We start from the raw sequence: 18,736 nt of genomic DNA, 5'->3' as shown, positions 1-18,736 counted from the left end.
AAATAGAATGGCCAAGCAAGTAAATATTAAAAGAAGTGAGAGTTTTCTATGAGGGAGATTTTAGTTTATATGAAGCTACAACCATAACAATAACAATCCATTCACAATCAGACTTCTTATAAATTAGTAGCAAAATATTGTGGTACTTGTCTAGTTATTAAAAAGATTGGAACAATTGCTTATGAATCACAATTACCTATAACAACTGCAATTCATCTTGTCTTTCATGTTTCCTAGTTGAAGAAGCATGTAAGCAATCATATTATCCACTCTAATATTCCTACTCCTCCAAATAGATCTCTTCTGAAACCACAACAAATTATCGATAGAAGAATGGTCAAAAGAAGAATGTTGCAGCTACTCAATTCTTAGTTTTATGAAAGAACCTACCCTTGACAGAAGCAACCTGGGAATATGGTGATGAATTATGCTTGAGGTTTCCTGAATTTCACCTTGAGGACAAGATTATGGTCATGGAGGGGGAATTGTCACACCAGAAATGAAAGAAGAAAAAAATAAAGCAAAGGGGAAATTGGGATCGATTTAAATTGATTGTAACCCAACGATTGTGTTTTGTGCAATCTTTTAAATGAGAATAAGTTAGAAAAAATGGCCAGGTGTGGAGTGTCATGTGATGCACCATATTATTCAATATATTTACCCATATTTTCCTAGTATTTTGCATATGTTTTATATATAAAATGCTTTGATATTCTTTATTTTATATTTTGAAGACAGATTTGACCTCCGATCGATGTTTTGTGCAGAGCTTAAGCTCTTGAGGTCAAAATAAAGTGATTCAAGTAGCATTAGAAAGCTAATTCCATACCTTTATATACATATATGGAAAAAAAAAAAAAAAAAAAAAAGAGCATGGAAATCACAGTCATCAAAGATAGATCTCGCATTCTACTAGTGTTGACATTCAACCATTCCGACTTGAATATCTTGAGTTAGAGAGATTCATTTGATGCAAACTCAATTTTATTGGATTCCTGACTCAAAGTCCTATTTGCCTCCCACATTTCAATAGAAAAGGAGTTCACATGACAGAGATATGATTTTCCAGCAAACAGGTTTTGTGAAGAAATAAATCAAATTTACTTCCCAAACATCCAAACCGGCATTTAAGTCTCTATTTGGGCAATTTTACTCTAAGTTCAAATTCAAAGCTTGAAGATTTTATGCAAGATTTTTTGTTTTTAGAAAAATAGTTATTGCATTACTTAAATGTTAATTGTCTACTTAGAAAATAACCATATTTTTAGGGAAGTAGGTATTAAGGTTTGCTATCAAATAAAAAGAAAGAGAGAAAGGAAGAGAGGGAGGCCATAAAAGAAGAAAAAACTCCACTCTTTCATCCTATAACCGAAATCATTTATTCATCTTTTCTCTTAACTAGTTTCTCAATAAACATACAAGGCTAATTTCTTTTTCTTGGTTGCAAGGACAGCGAAACCTTGTGAAGCAATTGAGTATGTTTATATAATGAATATGAGTATGTTTATTTTCCTATGATTGTTTAGTTTGATTGTTAGAGCAGACTCTAAGTTATTATTCTAATCAATATATTGCTAAGTTTGTTATTAAAACCGGAGTTGTGATATATAAACTTATGAAGCAACTGAGTTTAATAATTATGGCGATTCTATGTTATTAATTTTAGGAAAAAAAATTCAATCAAATCAAATATAGACTACAAATAGTTATATTGTCTAGTTCTTAAGGCTGCTATTGAATTAAATTACTAATATGGACACTATGGTTGTTTAATGGTTAGGGTTAGTTACACTACAGATCGGTGAACTAACTAATTAAGAAAAGATAAATATTCAAAATATAAATTGACATTTCATTTCAATGATTAGTTCTGATTTCCTAAGTGGATGTCTATTTGAGACCAAGGTTTGTTCTCTTGATAAATTTTGGATTTCTTTAAGTTAGCTTGATTGTTTTATTTTGTTTACCATGTCATAGCCTAAATAACTTCAACCCCCCCCCCTCAATTTCATATCATCTAGCATATAAACCCAACTAAACATTTCTTGTGGGATCAACCCCTTGCATGCTTTACACTATTTTGTTTATTTAAACTAGGGTAATTAATTTATGTGACCGCAATATCGCAACATCACGCTAGCAATAGAAATGAAGTAGAGTTTTTCTTTTTATTCCCTAATGATTGGAATAAAAATGCATGAAAAATGAATGACATAAATTTCCAAGATTCTCTCCCTAATTCTCTTGTTCTCCCTTGTTCTCTTCTCCTTTAGCAAATTTTGAGAGTGTAGCTACAACTTTTATCCTTCCCACCTATATTTCTCCTACATTGTTTTATATTTAAGGCTCACCCTTTTAATTTGCAGCATTATCACCCTAGAACTGGAAATTAATAAGGGAGTCTCGTCAGCTATAAGTGCCAAGTAGGTTTTGTTCTGTCATTTCCAGTATAGTTCTGTCTTTTTCCAAAACTATGAATTGTGTGTTAATGTTGCTTTCAAGTGCAAGTATTGTCTTTTAAACAGACTATCCTTCCTTACCGATCCTGAAATTATCTATCTACTAGAACTCTCTTCAACTTGTAATTGATATAATTAATTAAAGATAAAGCAGGATGCATGTCTAAAAAGAAACATAAGCTAGGTCTTAAGATGGATAGAAGTAGATCTCTTTTGATGCATGTCTAAAAAGAAACATAAGCTAGGTCTTAAGATAGATAGAAGTAGATCTCTTTTTATTTTGGTCATTTGCACAAGCATCTATAGTACAACTCTAAGGCATTCATTATATATATAACAATATTTCTTCAATCTACCTTTTAAAAAACAAATCAAGTAAATAATAAATTGACAAACGATATAAAATCCCTTGTCTTTTTATTAAATTCAAGGACACACATATGTCAATCCCTCTCTTTATATGAAGGCATGAGTATACAATTATAGGTAAAGTAGTCTCATCTGTGGTTATATTATTTCGATTTTATTTTTACAAATAAAATAATGTCATTTTGGATATAAATTAAAAAATAAAATAAAATCAAGTCAACCAAATTGATAGGTTCAACCAGGTCAACTTTGTTAAGTTTGGCTTAACAAAAAATAAAGAAAAGAATAACAAAGGAAGGAGAAGAAAGAAATAGAGGAATGAGAGAAGGAATTGTTATGAATATTATTATGTGAACATTACGTAATCATGAAAGTAGTTATACTCCCTCAACATGCATTAGATGATTTATTCTTCTGTTAACTAACTCTAACAACTTCTTTGCACATGTATTAATGCCTACTACCAACTAGCTTCTTGAACTGCCAATAAAGACTATAACAATACTCCCTCCTTGAATGCATTCTTATCCACAAGAATATTCATTTATCCAATGTCATGAGCTGCGTATTGCACTTTGAAAATTGCATTTGAAGTTCTTCAAAATCCTCTCATTGCATCTTCTGGAAAAAGGTTGGACCACTAAATCAAACCTATTGTCACTGTCATGTTGTCTTTCTTCATCAATTTTCTATCCAGCGTAGTTACAAGAATGATTTTTAATCTTCTTTTCTTATCTAATACTGGTAACTTAGAAGATGTTACTACTTCATCTCCAATCTTCTTTTTAAGTAAAGACACATGAAATACTTGATGCACTAAACTTCCTTATGGTAACCTTATCTCATATGCCACCTTCCTAATCCTTTTACTAATTTGATAAGAACTGTAATACCTGAGATTGAGTTTAAGATTCTTCCTCAACGCAATACTTCTTTGTTTATAAGGCTGAAGTTTCAGGAAAACCCAATCACCTTTTGAGAATTCCTTTTCAGTTTTATTCCTATCAGTCATTTGTTTCATCTTGTGTCTCATTACTTCCAGTTTCCTTTTCAATGTCTGATTTATATTAGTCCTTCTTGGTAACACCTCTTCTACTGCAGCTATGATAGTGGCTTATTGAGTAATTAATTCTTTCTAGGGATGAGCATAACCATAAAGAGCTTGAAAAGGACTCATTCTCAAGGTTGAGTGGTGACTAGTATTATACCACCACTATGCAAGAGATAACCAATGATATCATCGTTTGGGATAATGGATAGCTATACATCGAAGATATGTTTCTAAGCATTGGTTCACCCTTTCAAATTGACTATTCGTTTGTAAGTGATAGGTTGTACTCACCATCATTTGTCCACAACTTTCTTCACCATTCTTTTCATACCAAACCAATAAAAATTCTCCTTAAGCCTCTTGTATGAATTCTAGATGCCAGCATGCCCATCGACATAGGAGTCATGTACAAATTTCACTAATTTGGCTCTGAGTTCCCTTTTCTATCCCACTACTATTTTGACCTTATATCTCAAGACCGCATCTTCATAAGTGTAATCTGGTTCCTCTCTTGTTCCAGTCATCCTACCAATGATAATGTTTTGTATCTTGGAGTCTTTATCATAGGATGCATGAACTTTTTCATACCAAGGTGGTAGGATCTTGGTCATTGCTCCAAGGTCACCCTTTTCCTTGTCATGAACTTTATTGCTGCCTTTCCTAGATATTGCATTTGTAACAATGTTTTCCTTACTTTTCCTATATAGGATTTATACCTCAATCCTAAGAGCTTAGTCAAACCTTTTTTTTGGATCGAAGTGTGAATTTTTTTATCCAATAGGTATTTCAAACTTTCATTGATCTGTTTGTGTTATAAATTGCTCTTGTCCCAAGTAATGTCTCCATTTCTCTACTACCATAAGAATAGCCAAGTATTCCTTTTCATAAATGAATAATCCCATATGCTTAGGGTGTAAAGATTTGCTGAAATAGGCTAATGGTTTACCTTTTTGGCTTAATAATGCCCTTAAACTAGAATCACATACATCTATTTCTAAAACAAAAGTCTTGGTGAAGTCAGGTATGGCCAGAACTGATGCCTTACACAAGGCTTTTTTAAAACTGATGAAAGCCTGTTGAGCTTGGTCATTCTAGCCAAAAATGTTCTTCTTTGGCAGTTCTATGAGGGGTTTACTAATGACTCCAAAATATTGTATGAACTTCTTATAGCAACCAACCAATCCCAGGAATCCTCTTAATTCCTTCAAGGATCACAATATAGGCCAACTATCAATAACTTCAGTCTTCTTCGTATTAATTGCCAGTCCTTCTATTGAAATCACATGCCTTAAATATTCCACCTGTTGTTCATCGAAAGCACACTTGGATTTCTTAGCAAGTAATTGGTTAACACTCAAAGTTTCTAAAACATTTCTTAGATGATCAAGATATACCTCAAAAGTAGGGTTGTAAATGAGTATATCATCAAAAAATACCAACATAATTTTCTTAGAGAAGGCTCTAGTATGTTGTTCATCAGTGCTTGGAAGGTGGCAGGAGCATTGGTGAGGTCAAAGGGCATTACAATGAACTCATAATGATCTTGATGTGTCATAAATGCTATTTTCTTTATACCTTCTTCATGCATTTTGACCTGGTGGTAACCCAATCTCAAGTCTAGCTTGGAGAAAAATTTGGAACCATGCAGTTCATCTAGGAGATCATCTATAAGAGGGATGGGAAACTTGTTTTTAATGGTTTGATCATTGAGCTGCTTGTAATCTATACAAAATCTCCAAGTTTTATTTTTTTTCCTTAACTAGTAGGACTAGTGAAGCAAAGGGCCTAACATTGTGTTGTATTATTCCATTAGAGAGCATTTCCTTCACTAGCTTCTCTATTTCACCTTTTTGAATGAAATGGCTTTTATAAGGTCTGATGTTTATTGGTTGTGAACTTGGTTTCAATGGAATTTTATGATCAAATCTTCTTATGGGTGTTACAATTTTTGGTTCCTCAAAGACTCTAGCAAACTCTTCCAATAATGTTTTAATCTCTGCAACTTCCATGGTTGAACTATCTTTTTCTTTTGTGTCTATTGAAAAGAACTAGCCTGCTAGTCCAAAGATCACATCCTTGAAGTTTCTTTGTTCTTTATTACTGTTATCATTTGCAAGCCAACATCTTAAGAGATCCCTTCAACTCTATCATTCTACCTTCCTTCTTAAATGATAGTCTCAATTTGATGAAGTCAAAGAGTATTAAAGAATACTTCTTCAACCAATTTACCCTCAAAACTATATCATGCCTTTCTAATTTCAGCACTCTCAAGTTGGCCTTAAATTCATAGCTTTGTGTAAACCAAGTAAATCCAGGACTATGCACCTCACATAACATGACATTCCTACATTCCTATTAGCCATAACTACTGTTAACATTGTGGTTTTTCTAGTAACAACATTCAACTTCTTAATCATGCTTTCATCAATAAAACTATGCATACTACCACTATCTATTAGGATTATGAAGTCTCTTCCCTAACAATCTCTTTTAATCCTTATAATATTTTAGGTGTCACTCTTAACTAGAGCGTTTAATGATAGCTCAAATTCATCTATCTTGTTACTCTCTTTATCTTAATCTTGTTGTGTTCCTTCTAGTTTTATAATGCCTTTGTTCTCCTCCTCCTCTATTCCCTCTATCATGTGTAAGCCTTTAGCATTGCATATATGCCCCGGCATATACCTATCACCACATTTAAGGCATTGTTTCAATATTTTTCTTTGTTCAAACAAACTATCTAGGATTTGCTTAACATTTTCAGTCCTAGATTGACTAAAAGTTTTGGTTGGAACATTACTTGTAATTCTCCCATTATTGAATGGAATGTTGATTCCTTATAGTGATTTGTTCTTCTTGGTTAAAGCATTGTTAGATTTTTCTTGTCATTTGGCCTCTTCAAATGCCATCAACACATTTAATGGTTTCAAGATATTCAACATTGGTTTGATATCATCCTTCAGCCCTCTAATGAAACTAGAGACATAATATGATTTTGGTAATGATGAATTACAAGCACTCATCAATGATTTCAATTCTTCAAACTTTTCTATATCATCATATTTCTTCAGTTTATTGAACTTCTCAACAATGTTATTTCTACTACCAAACCTTCTGCAGATAAGCAAATAAACTGGGAAAATTCTTCCCAACTAATCAATGTCTCATTCCCTCTTATTAACCCCTCAAACCAAACATCCACCCTTGCTTTCAGATAATACGAGACCAATTCAACCCACAGATGTACAGGTAAAGTTGATCTTGAAATATCTTGCCCCTGGAACGTTGACAATTCCATTCTTAGTAGTGGTATGTTATATCTTGTCCTACTTTGTTCTTGTCCTATCACATGATCTCCTTTATACTGATTCCTGCTTCCTGGCATGTTAATTTAAAAGGTCAGGTTGGCATGTTATAAATCACAAAGTACGGCCGCGATAGACACTGAAAGCTCTTGAGATCAGAACTAGCCTTCATGCCTAATGCTATGCATTCATCTTCGGCTTCTACTCTCAATACTCGTCGTTTCATCTTCTAAGAACAGGGACTCACGTGCAAATGGGAACTACCTTCTTCACTGTTGTGACAGCTGCTTTATAAACTACCAATCCAGGCCTTTTCATCATCAATACAAGCAAAGGAGTAACATGTAGCTGCTCTGCACTTTCCGACACCCTGGCAGGTGCCTGCAGATGCCATTGCTCCTACATTCACAGGGACATCACTCAGTACTGTGGAAGGCCTTTCATCTTTATCTTATTTAACTTCTTTTTTTATTTTCAAATTTCTTCAGCTAATATAACAACCCTTCCCGTTTAAATTTTAGAATTCATATTAAGCTTTGATGGATGCTGTGCAATATTTTTCATGTGATTTAACCATCTATTTAAAATGAAAGAGCTAACCTTCTGAACCTGCTCATGGTTTGGAACTCGAATAAAAAAGAACGATACTGCTGGTAAACAACTACTAGCTCTACATTCTAACAAAGAAACCTAGCACTGAAATTGTATCATTGAGGTCGTGACGTCTATTCAACACTCTCATCACCCCCAATCTTCTGTGCAGCTTCATCAAATGACATGCCTGTGGCTTCAGATGGGGCATGGAAGCCTCACCCATCTCTCAGTCTTGAGCTCTGTAACATCCACGGCACACACCGTTGATTCGTCCAACATCCTTCCACACCAATTGTCTTGCACCTGACATACTCTCCCTTACCATTCTCTTCTACTGGCCCGTCTACAAGCAAACTGCCCTGGCTTGCACTGAAACAAATTATGAAGCACCAATGTCAACAAAGTCTGACAATCCTATACCAGCCTCGGGATCTTCATACACACCAATTTCTGATGTGTTTTGAAGGCCTCTTACACTTGATGTGATGTTATCATCACCTGGGCTCTCAGGTGATTCGTGCTGCAATGCTTGTCCAACTTGATTTTCTGGAAATGTAATATCAACTTCCATTGGTGCACGAACATCCTTACCTGCACGAGCTAACCTTGCTTTCCGATTGTTGAGCCTGTGATAGCAAAAAAAAATAGGCACTCATTAAAAGCATAACAGAGCACTGACCTATCTAATTAAACTTCTGTAGCACGGTAAGAAAAACTTATTTCCAGTTTCAGCCTGCCAACCAGGCACTGATCTATCTAAGAAATTCAGTGGCATGAACAACGACATGCTGATTGAAAAATCAAATTAGTATAATGTGCAAATGGAAAAAATTCATAGATGCGTACAAATACAGAACAGGAATTTCAGAATAATTTCCCAGGAACAAAAAAGTGGTTTGCTACCTAGAATGCCAATAGACAACTCAAATGATAATTGCATGAGTAGCAGTACTGGAAGATTTTTGCAGAGAGTCCTAGAATTAGCATTTAATACACAATCTTTTCAGAGTTTGCATCCAATAAATCTTCTAATCTAATATGTAAGAAATAAAACGCCCTTGTACCAAGAGTTCTTGGGCACCTGTGATTTATTCCTGTCCTGTATAAGAAGCTTTCCAAAAGAAACATTGCAAAGTAACTACATGGAGAATCAACTTTTAAAAACTAAATGAAGAGACATTTCAGTAATAACCGAATTGTGCAATTATCTCCTCTTTTATAACATTAACAACTAAAAGAAGGGTAACATAAGAGTTCAAATAAAATTCTTTTCTGGGAAACGGCTATATTAGGCATCTATTTACAAGTGCAGTTGACCCAAAAATAATTCTAGTAATGCCAAGTTTCACTGCCAAGAAGTGGTAGAACAAGAAAATTCAAAAGCCCCAACTTGAACAAGACCTTGAGAATATAAACTTTTAATCTTTTCCTACACTACTAATTTTGAAGAGAGTATAACCTCAAGGAGAGGGGCAAAAAAGTGTTTTTAAACCAAGGAGTGCAAACTATCAGAGAAGGTGAAGCTTCTTACCAATTTTTCAGCTGTGAAGATGTAACTTCTGATCCCTGGAAAACACAATTAAACTTATTAAGCAAAATAAATAAAAAAATAATAAACACGTGATCCTGGGGGGACACAAATAAAATTAACTGACATAATAAATAATTTAAAGGTGCATTTTTACATACATTGAGACTTAATTTATCAGCCCATGACTGTAACGCTGCTGCATTTCGCTGCATCTCAGGTTCATCTAGCAGGGCTTTCTCCATAAGTGCGATTTGATAGTCATTCATAATAGTTCGCTTCCTTTTTCTTGGCTGCTTTTCTTCAAAATGAAGACTTTCAGATTTTTCACAATTTCGAACTCCCTGGCAGCCACTTCCTTTTATATGCGCACTTGATTTCAGTAAGTCACCATTCACCACTTGACCTACAAAAGTCTTTCCTCTAGTTGAACTTGTATCTGAGCCACTTGTCTCAACATTATGAGAATCTCTATCCATCTCTCTTAAAACATCAGAAGCGCATGCACCAGATTTAGCTTTGTCTCCCCTCATCACATTAGCTTGATTCATATGCTCATTTCTGAAATTGTGCTTCTCCTCTTCTTGAATAGCTGAATTCTCTGACATTTCCTCCTTTTGAATATCTGTCCTGTTGTTAAGACTTGAAGGTTCCTTCTTCACCATAGGTGATGAGGATGCCCTAGTGCTTTGAGCTTCCTACCAGGAATCAAATTTTTCTGTGAGAAAATGTAGGATTTGTAGAGAAAGGCAACATAAAGAAGACTTGAAATCCTTAATCAGAACCATTACGATACATAATCTTAAGAGTTTGACCCTGAATAAAATATTCTATAACTTCTAAAGTTTCAATAATTATATGATAATACTCCACTAAAAAAAAGTAATTACTCGGTTCTAAACTTTATTTTGGACTTCTGTCAAGCAATCTGTTTGTCACCAATAGCAAAGAAAGAAAATTCTTTTAGCAAAGTTAATTTATAACTTACGCCACATCAAAATATATTTTGATACACAATCTCTGTAAACTCTCAATATATCTACAAAAATTAAACAAATATGATTGTTAATGTAAACATTGTACTCTTCTATGAAATGTGTAATAATAGTAATTAAGTTTGATCAGATTATCATGAAAAGCATGGAGAACTCAAGAGCAAGAGTAAAAGAATCAACATAAAAGCTAAATGGGAGATGAGAGATAAGTGCAATGTGTAACAGAGATATATCAAAATGAGAGACAACATGAGTAGCTGAGATAAGTTGAGTCACATCAATTGTAATATAGAGAGATCATTAGTGAAAAATCATACAAATGAATACTGAGCAATACTTCCTCTTTAAGCGTATGCTGAGCAGACTGCATTTTTGTTTGCTTTAATAGCATTTCATTTTTTTAGCTACTTGCATGTAATCCACAAAGCTTAAATCTGATGATCTCATAACTTCTTAAATTAAAATACAAAATTGAATCTGCTTAAATGTATTAATCTTCTGTTTAGTTAATATATTGGGTTCAATTTAGACAAATAAAGAAGGCAAGTATTATAATACCTAGATTTTCATTATTCATTAATTCCAGGGGGGTCAATTGACCCCATTATTGTTTTCCTGGCTCTGCCCATGTTTGTCACCTTGATGACCAGTCACCAATAGAATCACACATCAAATCAAAATTGAGCTTTAATGTCAAATGGTACATCATCATACTATTGTAATAGATAATTGTGACAAATAAATAAACTTCCTTGTATTAAAAAATAAAAAGATTGAAATTCCAGTATTCACCTGAAGATGCTCATCAATACTGAGTCTGGAGAACTTATCCAAAGATATTGACCTCTCTGATTTGATTTCCTAAAATATTTTCAGTAGCAGAATGTTAGCACATTGAATTTGACGAGGAGAAGAAACAGGAAGTTGCTGAAGTTGGAGTGGATAGAGAAAAAGAAAAAATTATTAATCATTGAAGGGCAAAACCTTACTTGAACTTGGTTTTCTTCAAAATCAGCAGGATTAATCAATGAATGTAACTGGTTAAAGAATACCCTGCAATAAAATATAAATGAAAAAAATAAGCTATTTTACAACCAACAAATAGACAATAGTTGCTGAAAGATTGAAAAGATGCTTTAGACTCAATTAGTTGCACCCACACCCTGAGTACAACACAGAATAGAAGCTTATTCTGGAATTTACTTAGACTCTTGAGTACTTTCCCTTCAAAATGCAGCTTATAGTGCTGAATTTAATTTCATGTTGTCAGGCAGAGATTGACAACCACTCAAAGAATCCAGAAGCATACAAGGAATTGATACACTGCTATTATGCAGAATATTATGGGTATACATTGCTGAAAAAGGCACCCCATATAAGCTATGTTTCACTGCTTTACTCAACTTTTGCTGACTTTTATAGAGGCATGTAAGTGGAAATAATGGAAATAAAGAGTTGGGAATTGGACCATTCATTTGAAGTGATGTTTCTGACAATGCTTGCCAGCCTCTTCAAATTTTTGACAAAGCCCAATTTAATTTGTTTATTTGTGTGCAATATTTTGAATTCTAAGATCAATAATATAAATTCGTTCAGCAAAGTCTCCCAAGCTATATGTTAGTGAAAAAGCCCATTTAATGAATAGTCTAAACGAAAAAATCAATCTTCTCCCTCCTTTTTTCCTTCTCAAAGTTAGCTTTTACCATTCCAGGATGATTCTATTCTTTAAAATTAAGCTAAAACACAAAAAGAAAAGGAAAGAAAAGAACAATAACACTTGTAGTAAAACAGCCAAAAATGAAAATTATAGGAAGAAAGTAGCATGGTTGATGTTTAACTCACCTTAAGAGCTGTACATCCTCCTCATTCAAAAAGTTTGGAATTAAAGACTCTGCATGACTTAGCAATGAACCTACACATGCAAGTTACTCATGGAAAACCCCACCAACTTTTATGCATCATGTCTATTGAGAAAATCACAAGACTGATACTTACAAAGGTTCCTGCAAACTGTTACAGCTCTTTGAGCACCAGAAGTAAAAGAAAACCCAGGCAGTGATTTAGATGGGTCCATCCTCATGCACTCCAAAAACTTGTGAAGGAACAAGTTTCTTTCCTGTTCTGTGGACGAGAACAAAATTTTGAATTACTTAATCTATACAGCAGCCACCAGATCAATCATGATGAATATTTTGGAAGATTGTGTTAGAGAATTCACCTTCACAAATGTTTGGAACAAAACAGTGTAGGTTGGCAATTAGTTTCACAAATAATGAAGTTCTCTGATGCGCATACATAGCTTGAGGCATGTTACTGGGAATTAATGTAATTTCTAAATTTATTGCATTTGACAGGTTCGCTGCTGCAAATGTGTCTAAAAACCACCCAGCTGCTGCAAATGTGTCATACTCCAGAGTAGCATCTTCTTCTCTTGGTGGAAATTCAGACGAACACCAGATTGATAAAAAATCTCCATGGGGGAGTGAAAAAATAGCGGTCATAACTTTGGTCTGTAGAGCATATTGATATTTGAAAATGAAAAAGGAAAGTCATGAATCTCTCTCCATGATGGATGCTTTGAAGCATAATGAGTTGGAAATACACAACATTTAAAAATTACACGCATTTTCAGTGGCTTCGCAATTTTTAACAACAGAGAACAATGAATTTTTTTGTACATTATGTAGTATATGTCTAAACTTTAATGTTTTTCAGAGAAGATATCAGAGAAAGTCACTTAAAACAATTCAGCAGAAGTAGCATGGTGAAACTAAGCGAGTATCATGCCTGAGAATCCAAATGATTAACTTACAAAGCAAGTTGTGATAAAAGATCTGAAATTTGAATCATCTGAGAAGATATCAGCCAGACGCATAGCATTGAGTCGCAAAAGCCCCATGGGAAAAGTTCTGTCTGAACATGGACTAAGATGATTGGGATCTTTGCTAGGTGCAGCCTTCAGTAATTCAAGAATCTACATCAAAAAGTATTCATAGCAAGCATTAAAAACGAGGCTTCAAATGGAATAAAGAAATAGGAAACAGTGGGTTGAGACAAGTTTGGTCTGTGGATCACCAATAAATGAAACTGGCCAATATCTCTGCCACAAAATAGATCTATGTTCACAATTACTGTGAGTGGAAGGAGATTATCAACTTTGCAAAACACTTTTGGTTTAGCAGATGTGCCAGGTAAAACAAATAAAAATTGTGGGTTGCATCACTCTGCCTCTCCATATCAAAGCCCACTAATGCACTAATGTGCTAGCACATTTATTAAACTAACCTCTAATACTACAGACTTTGCCAAATCAAGACTCCCTGGAGAACTCGCTACCTCATCAAGGTAAGAAATGCTTTCTGCTTCACACAAATGCAATAGCTGCATAAAAACAAATGGTCAACAGAATAAAAAATCAGGGATATTTAGACGAGCAAGGAAATAAGAAGTTATACAAGATAATGACACGGCCTAAGCCTTGCCACTACATTAATACTTACAATCGATAATACTTTAGCCTTCAGTCTAGATATTGCAGCTACAACAGTGAAAGAATCTACAAAAGGAGGTGTAACGTTTAAATTCAGGATGGCCCGTGCCAGAAAAAGAACACCTCCCCTTCCACAAAGTTCCTGAAATGGTATTATACACAGATATTTTACCAAAATAATGAAAAATGATAAATAACAAAAAGGATTATTAAACATGATATGTCCATGTAAAATATAAAAAGGAGACTTATAACTAGCATGGATACCATCATCAAGATCATTGAGGCAAATAAAAGTTATAAATTATAAGGATTATTAAACATGAGATGTCCATGTAAAATTTAAAAGGAGACTTATAACTAGTATGGATACCATCGTCAAGATTATCGATGCAAATAAAAGTTATAAATTATAATAGCCTCCTGCAATATTTCACAATTGTTTCAACATTTTGTTTTACTGCTCGATCAAAATGCTAGCAATCAAAACCTCCATGTTTCTCCAACTGACTTTCCTGCTTTTTCACCACATACAATCACATTAACTAGATGCTTCTACTTCCGATTTGGTCCAGCAAGAAGAATTTCTCCATCTCATGTCAAACACAGAGAAAAACATCGAAGCTGGCATCTCTTGACATACAGCTTAAAACCAAACATATAGAATAAGATGGTTCTATTTTAGAAACCTTGTTCCTAAGAAGGCGCTCACGAAACACCTTTTGCTGGCACAATGACTGAAGAATCTGTAAAGAAGCCTCACATTGTTGGCAGATATAGTTAACTATTTGTTCAGCTGTTGGACTTTTCGCATGAAGACCAGTATATTGATCTGACAGCTTGACCTGAAGAAATCTAATGGCTACATGAACAGCTCCAAAAGCTGCATCCATAAATATGTCAACCTATAAGAGAAAATTCATGATCAGAAAGTCCATAAATGTCTCTGCCTTCAGAGCTTAAAAGCTCAAAATAAAATGATAATATGATCAGAAATTGTTAATGAAAATGGAGTTCATAGATCAATCAAAATTTAGTGGCAAGAGTGTGGGAGTGGCAGTGGTGCTGTGTACCAGTTAAAAAGAAAAGGACATTTTGAATTGAATCTGGGTTTTAGTTCAGTTTTTCTAACATCTCATAGCCTAAATTAATAAAAATAGGTTATCTGGGTCAACAGGAGGGAAAATTCCCTCTCAAACCATAGCCTTGAACCCACATGTAACTGATATGCTGATCCATGGCAATTATTAATGAACAAATCAGCTACTGACAGGCATCCATATTTGAATTGATTATGCAAAATTTAGAAATTAGAAAAATCTATTGAAAAAATTAAAGATCATGCCGTTGATAGTTAAAAATAGCAAAGCTCAGCCAATAAATATCTCATTTTCTCAAAAAAAAAAAAAAAAAAGAAAAGAAAAGCTTTGCAATGATCCCATGAATATAGTAAACCCATTTCTCTTAAATATCCAAAATCATGTGGGAAGATTGTACCTTGGGGTGAGCAAGCAATACTTGAACAAGATCTTGCCATTGCAAAGATATACATCCTGACAATAAATGTAGACTGGATGCCACCAGTGCTGAATGCACAAGTAACAGAGAACATGAAATACAGTTTTCCTACATAACAAAAATAACCCTGGTAAACGTTAAGAGTTTGGGAAGTAACCCCTCAAGAGTTAAATACTAAGGAATACCTGTCTATAACCACTAAGAACAATTAGTAAATAAAACACCAGATCCAGCAGCTGCTCTGATACTTTAACATCATCGAGCAAAACCTGTATATATAACGCAAAAGAGCATCAGGAGAGAAATGTGTTTTGCTTCAATATATCATTTCCAAATTTTTAAGAACATAAATATCTTAAGGTGAAAAGAACACATCACAGTTTCCAAGAATAAACAAAAATATTGATCATTTACAGAAGAACAATGGGTAACATCCAAATACAAGTCCCTCTAAAAATAATTTCAGATAATGATAATAAAGAACCCAATGTCATAACTACTTCAAAACAACTTCCAAGTGCAAGGACTTAGAATAGCTTCAACACCACAAAGAAAATTTTAAAAAAAAAATTCAAAGAAAAAACAAGACAGCTGCACAGAAAGACTAAAATATCCAAACCACGGATTCAAGAACCTAAAGTCCTAGGAAGATGGGGGTACGTGTTTTCAGCTAAAATTAAAATAGTGACCATTCCTATAATTTGCCAGGGTTCATAAACACATTGGAGCCTGACTTTAAATACACATCCACAGATTTTCAAGAAATGTGTCAGAGTTCAATTGCTAAGCAAAACAGACACCAAAACTGATGCTACATAAAAAAGAGATGATGATGATGATGATGATGATGATAAAGACCAGGCAATGATTGGTGAAAGCAACCTGCTCAAGTTTACTGTTCCGAGGTGCTAGATCACACAAGGAATGCAAAAGCCGAATCCCACGCAGCAAATATCTCAACAGTGATTCATCTCTATCAGATGACATAAGTACTGCAATAAGGTGTAAAGGAAGAAAGCCAGCCAGTTTTTCCACATCAATCTGAGAAAAAAAAAAAAAAAGTGATTTAAGATGCAAGACGGTGGTAAAATAAGAAAGCATAAGTGTGGTGATGATGAGTTTGTTTCCTGACCTTTATTGTAGATCCTTTTTCAGAATGAAAGTGAATTGTAAAATTTTCAGAGTCCCTTAACAATTTGTTAAGCTCCTGACAGCTAAGACCATGTAACTCTTTCACTGCTGAAATTAAATCAATGACCTGTTCATATAAGTAGACGCTTAGCCCTGTTAGAAAGAGGGGGTGGCTCAAGAGAAGTAAAACTGAACATGAAACACAGTTGAATAATTAAACAATGGAATTGATAAAAGTTTTTGTGGGATTAAGCAGAAGTTCAAGAAAATAAAAAGAAACAGAAGAGCTGGATGCTTGAAAAATGAAATGATGAACCAAGTGAGCTGATCAGATACAATGAAGCAGAGATGATTTTTTCCATTATCCAACCAAAACAAAAAAAAAATAACAAAAAAAAAAAAATTTTAGCTGAGTTAACAATGCTTACTTGTTCAGCCATAGATGGTTCTTCCTCAGCAAGCCGCATGCAAGAGCCAGGACAAGAAAGCTGACAAGAAAAAAATAATGAACTACTGCAACCAGAACAAAAGACAGAGCATGGATGCTGGCAATAATATAATGCGCTCAAGGCTATAAGCAGCTAAAGGGGGGAAGAGGGCAAGGGCAGACAAATGAAACAAGTACACGCCAATTCTTCAATGATAAGGAAAAAAGAGCTTATAGAGAAAATACCCCACAGTTTCCAACATAGACTATAATTCCCACATTTTTGGTAGCAGATAGCATTTCTGCTTGAAAAAGTAAGAAGTACCCTGGATAGAGAAAATATTGCAAAGTTGTGAACTTGCACTTGATATTCCATAAATGTGATAGTTGTAAATGAATTTAAGAAAAATTCTGACCCAAAAAAAAGTACTTAATCACCTTAAAAAAGAAAAGGGTACCATTTTCTTCATAAAAAAACATTTTAAGCGATCACAAACTACTATATAATTCTACTTAATGCATTACAAACCTTATCTTATTACTTCATAAAGAAGGAGCTAAAATTATAGTATTTTCAAGTAACGATCACAACAAGCACCTCTTCTCAAGTAATTCTCATACTATACTTGTAATGAAAAACCATACAGTCCTATTTATAGAGCTTAGGAAAGCCTAACTCCTGAACTTTTTTGCAATGGCAATATCAACTCGTGGGAATCCCTAATCACTGACAGATCTAAATATATTTAGTGTCTAATCTAAAAAGGAAGGATAACTCTCTCTATTTGAGGTCAACCTCATAAAAGCAGATACTTTGAATCGGTCTAAAGCTTAAATCCCTTTTCTATCTCCTTTACAATCAATCAGATATTGAGGTGGAGCCCTATCAAAACAACCATGGAAGATACTCAAAGAATGCATGCAAGCAACTCCACAACCACCGCATGCCTGAACATGTAAATCCAGAACTACAAGAGGAAATATCCAGTCAAATGGGAATGGAGTTCGTTTGTTTTAGATGAAGATGCAAGACCTAGAAACCATGATGTGCCTAATCACTCACTGGAACTCAATTAAGTGTCATTTGTGACTGTTGAGTAACTATATGATGATCAAGGAAAAGTATTATCAATTAGCTCTTCCAAATGGTATCTTCGAATTCAAAAATGTAAAGATTTAAAAGGCATGAACTTATTATTACGAGAGTTGAACATGCTTCAATAAGAAATAGGAAAATAAAAACCCTAGATTTCAATCTCAAAGTGAAGTGAACATTGAAAACCCTAAAACGCTATGGAAACAAATAGATTACAGGGGGAAAAAAGGAAAGGAAAATAATGTGAACAAAATATAAAATTCAAAAACAAGAGTGAATTAAAGAGCTAACCTTTTGAGCCGTATCAACGAGCTAAGCGCCAAAAGGAACCCAAAAAATAAATTAATTCATGATGGGGTTTCTTGGTTTGGGTTGGGAGGGTTGATAAAAACGTCCAAGTTTGAAAATATGTGAGAGTCTGTGCTGTGTGTTTATAGGAGGATCGAAGGAAGACTATAGGCTTCCTTTTCTTTTTCTCGTTGGTGGGGTGGAAAAAGACCATAGGATTGCTTGCTATGAGAAAGGGACTCTCTTTCTTTCTTTTTTTAATGTTTGTTTGTTTGGCTAAAAATTGAACCAAGTAAATTGTTGTCTAGTTACTCAGCTTTTAACTCGCATATAACCTAGTCCTGTATGTTTCTAAAAGTTATAACTTAGTCCTTTCACCGAGTTGACTCTTGTCTTTTCAACTGTCGATTGGCTTTTCTCCAGAGTGATGCAGGAAACATACCGAGTGAATCTGCATTAGACACAATGGCAAGTGTCACGGGATA

General features: G+C 34.2%; 1 protein-coding gene across 2 annotated transcripts; it reads right to left on the bottom strand.

Annotated features, from left to right (window-relative positions):
• Positions 1-7,740: 7,740 nt before the first annotated feature.
• On the bottom strand, positions 7,741-18,526 carry LOC118044177 (nodulin homeobox). Of its 2 annotated transcripts, XM_035052375.2 has the most exons (19): positions 18,255-18,526; positions 17,114-17,193; positions 16,869-16,928; positions 16,442-16,567; positions 16,192-16,350; positions 15,495-15,578; positions 15,289-15,417; positions 14,481-14,696; positions 13,802-13,933; positions 13,587-13,682; positions 13,114-13,275; positions 12,520-12,811; positions 12,297-12,422; positions 12,144-12,213; positions 11,291-11,354; positions 11,094-11,162; positions 9,468-10,004; positions 9,310-9,344; positions 7,741-8,404 (listed from the first exon to the last, which is right to left on the bottom strand). In XM_035052375.2, the coding sequence occupies exons 2-19, from the start codon at positions 17,165-17,167 to the stop codon at positions 8,158-8,160; spliced, it is 2,658 nt and encodes an 885-aa protein (XP_034908266.1). In that variant the 5' UTR covers positions 17,168-17,193; positions 18,255-18,526; the 3' UTR covers positions 7,741-8,157. The 2 variants fall into 2 exon arrangements, with proteins under 2 accessions (XP_034908266.1, XP_034908267.1); XM_035052376.2 differs by lacking the exon at positions 17,114-17,193.
• Between the last annotated feature and the right edge of the window lie 210 nt (positions 18,527-18,736).

This window comes from Populus alba, chromosome 2 (genome assembly GCF_005239225.2).
Source record: "Populus alba chromosome 2, ASM523922v2, whole genome shotgun sequence".
In the NCBI taxonomy this organism is placed as follows: Eukaryota; Viridiplantae; Streptophyta; class Magnoliopsida; order Malpighiales; family Salicaceae; genus Populus; species Populus alba.
This window is presented reverse-complemented; position numbering and strand designations above follow the sequence as displayed.

Coding starts and splice junctions, on each gene's coding strand:
- LOC118044177 (XM_035052375.2), bottom strand. CDS start 17,167: ATGCTATCTGCTACCAAAAATGTGGGAATTATAGTCTATGTTGGAAAC. Junction 13,683..13,801: donor AGGCTAAAGTATTATCGATT/GTAAGTATTAAT, acceptor GTTTTTATGCAG/CTATTGCATTTGTGTGAAGC. Junction 11,355..12,143: donor GAGGATGTACAGCTCTTAAG/GTGAGTTAAACA, acceptor ATTTTATTGCAG/GGTATTCTTTAACCAGTTAC.